This window comes from Meleagris gallopavo, chromosome 4, assembly GCF_000146605.3.
Source record: "Meleagris gallopavo isolate NT-WF06-2002-E0010 breed Aviagen turkey brand Nicholas breeding stock chromosome 4, Turkey_5.1, whole genome shotgun sequence".
NCBI classification, from domain to species: domain Eukaryota; kingdom Metazoa; phylum Chordata; class Aves; order Galliformes; family Phasianidae; genus Meleagris; species Meleagris gallopavo.
The window spans coordinates 13780749-13787741 of NC_015014.2; the positions used below are offsets into that span (position 1 = coordinate 13780749).

Sequence of the window (6993 nt, forward strand, 5' to 3'; positions counted from 1 at the left end):
GCTGCGGGAAACCGGTTTTGCTCTGTAAACGCGGCTGGTGCACGCGTATTGCCGACAGCTGGGGAAAGGCTGTACGCAGAATGGCGTGCGACGGAAGGCATCTTAAAGCCCGTCCAGCTGCAACCGCCTGCCATGGGCAGGGTTGCTGCCCACTGTATCGGGTTGCCCAGCCTGGCTTTGAGTGCCTCCAGGGACGGGGCACCACAGCCTCTGTGGGCGACTTTGCCACTGCCTCGGAGTAAAAAGTTTCCTCGTAACACCCATTCTAAATTCCCCCTCTCTTAGTTTAAAGACATTCCCCCTTCCTCTTCTTGAAGCCAAGATATAAAACAATGGAATCAATTATTCTCTGCTTTTCATCTGACTTTTTAATGTCCTCAAAGCTGTTGGGAGGGCTCAGATACACTAATTCACATCTTCCAGTGTCAGATCACTGCTTTGGTGCTTCGAAGAAGCTAAGGCAACAAGAACAATACAAAATACAAATACAAAAAAAGCCCTTTTCAGGCATAAAACATTTCAAGTATTTGCCCTATCAAGTGAAGTTGTGTGAAGCGTTTCCTGATGTGCTTCACAAGAGTATCTGACCTTGTCGCGTCTTGCATTAGAAGTTAACCTTCAACTGGATAATGATTCTTGAGATTATCATCTCTTTACCATCCCCAAAGAAGAGTGTGAGTAAGGGCAGGAGATATGTAAGTAGCATTTGACATAAAGTAACAGAAACAAAACATAACAAAACAACCAGGAGTGACAACTTCTCCCGCACTTCCTTTTTCTCCCCCAGTGTCTCAATTTCTGGGGTTACTTTTAATTTAATGTTCCTGTCACATTCTTGGAAGAAATGCACATAGTATTTCTACTGCAATTTGAAGAAGCTGCCTCCCAGAAAAATCAGAACCACTATTCAAGCTGCCCACTATTTCTTCTTATGCCCTCCTATCTATATATTGATAGGAATAAAGTCAAATGCAAGCCTATGTATGATTTCCTGTTGCTTTTTTTGGAGAACCTTTCCCGCTGCTGGCAGCAGCAATAGTGAGGTGCAGGATGAGGTTTGTCACAAGGGGGTGTCCCATGAGCCTGTTGCATGGGGTGTGATCTGTAAGCTGGAACACATATCAGCCTTTTTCTAAGTGCCTGCACATTTATGCATGTTCATATACTTACATTTCCTCTATTAATGGTAGATAATTTACAGGAGCACAGAGAAGAGATGGCTCCCCAGCAGGCTGTTTATGAGCTATGTGACCTTGGTTTTTTAAGGCTTATATATTTCCCTTGAGCAGCAAAGGTTTCCACTACTTTCAATGGCAGTTCAGCATGTGAGTCAAGGTGAGATACAATTCCGAGCAGGCTGCACAGGAGAGAATTTCCAGGTTATCCTTAGGCAAATTTTGTAGTAGTAGAGGGGGCAAAATACCTTCCCTTGACATGGGTGGTGCCAAACATCTGAACTCTTCATCAGTATGTCCAAGCCTTATAGGAAAAAAAAAAAAAAAAGGTATCAGGATCGGCAATCATGAGTAAGGGGCTATCTCACAAATGCTCTGGGGAGATAATCCAGTCAGGCAGAGAAGCAGGTTTGACACAGAACACAGTGAACCTTGAAAGGGAAACTACCAGAGTGAGGAAGGTCACCTGAAGAACCAGCGGGGAACTACTGGAGAGAAACAAACTCCACAACCTCTGCAGCTTTGCTCTCTGCAAATTTTAAATCCGCAATATAAACTGTACTGACCCCAGTCAAATACCTCCTGTGCGGCCAAGTGGTGAGAAGGGCAAACACAGGTGACGTGAATTCAAATTTCCTGTTGCTGCAAGGGCAGCAGCCAGCTGGGGAATCTTCCAGTCAGTTCCAGTCACTTCTGCCAGCCACACACACACAGCCCCCGATCAGTCATAACAAGGACATCCTTATGGGATGATTTCTGGTCATCTTCTTCCCCAAGCACCAAGGTTTCACTGAACAGTTTCCATACAAGATTAATTCTGCAGACTCAGAGCCAGAAAATAGAGCTGCAGGGAGAACTTACCAGCTGGCTAGCTTTTTTTTTCCCCCCAGGGTATGAAATTGAATGCCCTCTATTTAGCAAACCATTCGGTATTTGGCCCACACAAACCACAAATGATACCTTCTTACCTGAAGGCAATAAAAGCATTTTACCTTCCTTCATTCAACAAGACTGTTACATTAAAAGCCTCTTCAATTTTAAACATAGTGATTAACTTAACTTCTGTTGGCCCAATCACTAAGCTCAGAGATACTATCTGCTTCAGGTACTCTTTCCAATCCATGAAGGACCTAACAGTAGCCATTCCTCCAAACAAAAAAAGCACCTTGTACTTGCACAGAAGGACCGTCACATTATCTAAAATCACAGCAACACCAAGTACCCTCTGAAGACAGAACTTTATCGAAACCCCAAACTTTGCACACTCCAAATTGTACTTTATAAAAGCTATTGTTCTGCTGCCCCATTTCAACTAATTAAATGCACTGCATTCATGCTCCTTTGGAAAACTTCAGTATTATGTTTCTGTGCCACCTCCTTCTCTATTCTTTAATTCCTTTAATTAAAAATAAAGTAAAATAAAATCAGATGGCAAGCAGTCACGCTCTGAAACTGAAGGTGCTCCCAGCACCTTTTCTTTTCCTGAGTCAGCCCAAAATGGGGATCTCTAGGGATCTAGTCCCGTTAATTCATTTGACTCCCAGATTTAATACATAGTGCTGCTTCACCCTGGTATAGGTCATTCAGTTCTTTGTACCTCTAAATTACTGCCCCATCAACCACCTTCCTCCTACCTATTGTGCTACATCCTGTGCTTGTTCCTGAGTCTCCGAGCATTCGTGTAGGAGAACGTGAATAAACCTGCTACGTTTTTCTTTTCCTCCTCCGCCCACAGCAATACCAGAGTTGTGCAATAGTGTCACTGCACATGCTGTCAACCAGCCTCCTGGTACCCCTGGGATTATCCAATAAGATATAGAAAATAGTTAGCTTCAAAGTCTTTAGTCCACATTTTTATTTCTCCACTTCACAGCCAGTAGTGCTCCTGTAAGACCTCTCACAATTTGTCCAGAAAATAAAATAAAAAAAATAAATAAAAATAAATTAAAAAAAAGAGAGATCTCTGTTGTGATTGTAAATATTTGGGCACAAAGCATAGCTATGTAGGTGTAAGTACATTGCATGCACCAGACTGTGCATGTGACCCGACATCCTGGGCAAGAATAGGAGCACTGCTTCTCCCTGTCTGCTTCATCCTGTCAGATGGGGATGTGCTGTGTCAGGCTCACCACGTGGGAAAGGTGCCCCAGCAAGAAATGTTAGACAAGGAGCTGTCTCAAGCTCATGAACTGCTGCAATCTAAGTCATTTGGCTTTGAAGAAAAGAAACCAGCTGTGCTGCTTGCACTCCCTTGCCTTGCTGTGGTGTTGCCTTTGAAGGATAGGAGCACCCCCAAAATACCAACCAGGCAACTCCTGCTGCTACCTAAAATGCAGTGCCTAAAGCCCTTCCAGTCTTTCCTTGGTAAAATGAGGCTGGTCAGACTTGTTAACATCACACCGCCCATCTCAAAGCTTTCCTTTTCAAAGGAGGAGCCGTCTACTCACGGGTTCATTGATTCTCAGCCCAGCAGGAATGTTTGCTCAGGCACGGACAAGCCACACCTCTGATGACTGTAACAGGCAGAGCTCTCTCTGTTTTGATAGTCTATCAGCTGGGTTTATCAAGGTATATACACAAAAACTCCCCTTTACAGAACTTCCCGCACTTCTGGCCAGCTGTCCCAGCAGAACACGCGGGGGCTGTGTCTGAGCTGAGCTCACCTGTTATTTCAAGAAATTTTAATAGCAGGTTTTAAGCTACTTATTTCTTTTTTGGACTATACAGGAAGTCTGAGCTTAAAAAAAAAAAAAACAACGATAGAAGTATAATTACCCTGGCACGCCTGCATTCCTGCTCCAGGCTCAGGAGGGAAGGGAGTCTTTCTTGTCAGTGCAGGCACATTAAAGCCAGGAAAAGAACCGGATCCCTGGAGATCGTTGCCACCAACGTGTGTAACTGAAACCCACAGCCATGCTGAAACAGATATTATCGGAGATGTACATTGATCCTGACCTGCTAGCAGAACTCAGCGAGGAGCAGAAGCAGATCCTCTTCTACAAGATGAGGCAGGAGCAGATCAGACGGTGGAAAGAAAGAGAAGCTGCTGCAGACAAGGTTTCAGCAAAGAAGCTACTGCCAAAAAAAGGTAAGAGCTTCCTGCTCTGGTCCAGATCCGACCAAGTCTGGTGCACCCTAGAAATGGGAGATAATATGCCCCCTAGAGCAATTTCTTCTCCCCAGAACACATCATAATTGCATTTCCAAACTGTAATTAAGCCCAGCTCTGATGGGGTAGTTTTGTCTCGGCACACAATGGTTTTATTCTATGGCTCCAATGCTCTTTCCTTAGCCAAGTTACTAAAATCCCCTTCCTGAGAAGGCATGGCTTACTTGCTCCCATGAGCGAGAGATTCATCTCGTCTCCCACTCAGTGGGGGTCTCTGAATCTATCTACAAAATAACCTTGGACTTAAACACCTCTCCTAGGGTGTCAGCAACATATACGAGTTTGGTGAGTGCTTTTACGTGGGCTGAGACACCAAACTGTGCCTTTAGACCTGAAGTTCCCTCGTCTTTATTAGGATTACATAGCCTGCTCTCTTCAAGGACTGCAGCACTGTTCTTTCAGCTCTTTCCCACCTGCTCTGTTTGCAGATAGCTCTTCACTCACCAGTCTCTGTACCAGGGTGGCAAGGAAGTGGAGAAAGAAAAGAAACAGTGACATCCCTTGCCTCTAAAACCAGAAATGCCTCCTTCACTGACCTGGCTGCAGTAGCATGAAATGAAAAGGGAGGTGCATCCTGTGTCCCAACTGATCTTTTCCCATGTACCACTGCTTTTGGAAGGGTACTGCCAACAGCAGCAGCCAAGGGACACAGAGATTGATCACAGGTCCTGGAGACAGCTGCTGAGCAAACTGTTTTCTAAAAAGCCACTTCTTTTCCAGCCAGCACGAAGTCTGTACAATGGAAGCTAGGTGCTGACAACGATGTCTGGGTGTGGGTGATGGGTGAGCATCCTTCAGATAAATCGTATGCAGCCATCTGTGAAGAGATCCAGGCACAAAGAGCAAAGCGGTTAGCAAATGAGCAAGGCAAGGAGACCAGGTAAGCACCCTTCACTTGGGAGGTGGACAGGGAGGAAAAGACATTACTAGAAAGTGGAGGCTGGGCTCTTCTCTGGGCACTCTCTCCTCTGCTCAGTAAATTTTTCTCCTCACAAGGAAGCAAGCAGACAAGTCCAGCATTGCCACAAAGAGTAGCACTCTTTGTAAAACCTCTTTCTTTCCTTTGATTTAAATCTTGGGGCTGGGCGCGGTCATCACTGTCACACTCTACTTGTAGACTAGAGGCACAGGCTTTCTGCACATAATACCAGCAGAGACTAACTCCAGCTTGGGGGCTGCCCCAGCTCCTCAGTCTCCCAGGATATCCCTACTGTGTACTAACTTTAGCATATCACAGGAAATCGTAACTGTTTCTGCAGCAGGCCACGTGTTTGGATTGCACTGATTCACCAACAGGTGCGCCTGCCTGCCTACAGCAGGCCAACAGTTACTCACAATGAGTAACTTATTTAATTATTCCATCTACCTGATTTGGAGATACAACAGCTGCATGCAGGCACACTGCGACATCACAGCACTACTTTGCTCATGTCTAATTTCCTGTGAGATGTTTAGAGAGCAGAGAGTCACTCCCTGGTATTCCTAAGAACTGTCCCTTATGTTTCAGAGAGACAGACTGTGCTGTAACACAACCACAGCCAGAAGTCCTGGGTGAAACAGAAGTTAAGGGAAAAATAAAACACTGTAGAGGAACAGAAAGAAGAGGCGAGAAAAACACTGCTGGTACAATTGAGAAAAGCCAGGAGCTCAAAAAGGTAGTTTTCCCCTTTCTTCCACTCTAATCATAATCATTTGCTTTGAGATCTAGGAAGTGCAGCAAATCCTGGTTGCTATTAATAGAAATCTGAGAGAAAAGCCAGCTGACTATTAAGGTTTTTCTTCTGTATTTTCAGGACAAGCCATACTGCTATATCCTTCCTTAAGACTTCGAAGGTCTAAATGCTATTGTTAGCTGGGACAGATCTGCTCTGCAGTACTAGTTAATCTCAATTTCTTTGCTTTCATTCTCCATGGATAAAGTGAGGGTCACAGTAGTTTCTCTCCTGCTCTGTGTCAGTTTGTCTGAAAAGCCATCCAAGACCAGGGCACGCATCCCAGGATGGCCCTCAGATAAATCATCTACTTTTACAGAAGATGAGAATAAGTATGTTAGAGAATACTGGTGGTACTACATTCATCTCAAGTTCCCTCTTTTCTTGTCTTTTTTTTTTTCTTCTAGAGAAGATTATAGTTTATAAGCTTGACAGCATAGGACAACTCCAAATGCAGTAACTATAGTGACAGCATCTCATCTTTACTGAGGTGTTTCATTACAGAAATATTTTTCTCCAGTAATAAATATATTTGTACTGTCTAACTAGCTACAAAAAGCCATTTACGGAGAACTGAAAAAAAAAATGAACTTAGCTTCCAATGCAACCAAAGTTGAATAGAAAAGTCCTGCCAATTCAATGGGAGAAGTCCAATCTCATTCTATGATTTTTCATTCCACCTTTCACTGCTAACTTCTATGAGTGTATATTCCTCTATTCCACAGCCATGCCGTATTTCAGCATTAAAGCATTATAACTGAAAGCTGGGTTTGGGCCAAATGCCTCTCCCCCTGCTGCCAATATGCTGAAGGGAATTTGGTGGATGAGTGGCTGTCTCCTTTATCAGATGGTTCTGAATCACACAAGGTTTTTCTCAGCACTGTTTGCTGAAATTGAGCAACTATGTGGGAGATACTTTTTTTTTTTCCTCCCTCCC

The 6993-nt window shown here is 44.2% G+C and overlaps 1 protein-coding gene and 1 long non-coding RNA gene across 2 annotated transcripts; one reads left to right on the top strand and one right to left on the bottom strand.

Moving 5' to 3' along the window:
* Positions 1-1064: 1064 nt before the first annotated feature.
* Positions 1065-4074, bottom strand: LOC104910561. The gene is made up of 2 exons (XR_002114028.2): positions 3951-4074; positions 1065-1479 (listed from the first exon to the last, which is right to left on the bottom strand). It is a non-coding gene; the product is annotated as an uncharacterized LOC104910561 (long non-coding RNA).
* On the top strand, positions 3761-6232 carry LOC104910563 (SH2 domain-containing protein 4A-like). Its single transcript, XM_019614528.2, has 3 exons — positions 3761-4263; positions 5065-5224; positions 5852-6232. The coding sequence occupies exons 1-3, from the start codon at positions 4089-4091 to the stop codon at positions 6024-6026; spliced, it is 510 nt and encodes a 169-aa protein (XP_019470073.1). The 5' UTR covers positions 3761-4088; the 3' UTR covers positions 6027-6232.
* The last annotated feature ends 761 nt before the right edge of the window (positions 6233-6993 follow it).

What these genes read in the sequence shown, in the direction of transcription:
- LOC104910563 (XM_019614528.2), top strand. Translation starts at nt 4,089, where the DNA reads ATGCTGAAACAGATATTATCGGAGATGTACATTGATCCTGACCTGCTA. An exon ending in GAAGCTACTGCCAAAAAAAG is followed by an intron (nt 4,264 to 5,064) that starts GTAAGAGCTTCC and finishes CTTCTTTTCCAG; the next exon opens with CCAGCACGAAGTCTGTACAA. An exon ending in GAGCAAGGCAAGGAGACCAG is followed by an intron (nt 5,225 to 5,851) that starts GTAAGCACCCTT and finishes CTTATGTTTCAG; the next exon opens with AGAGACAGACTGTGCTGTAA.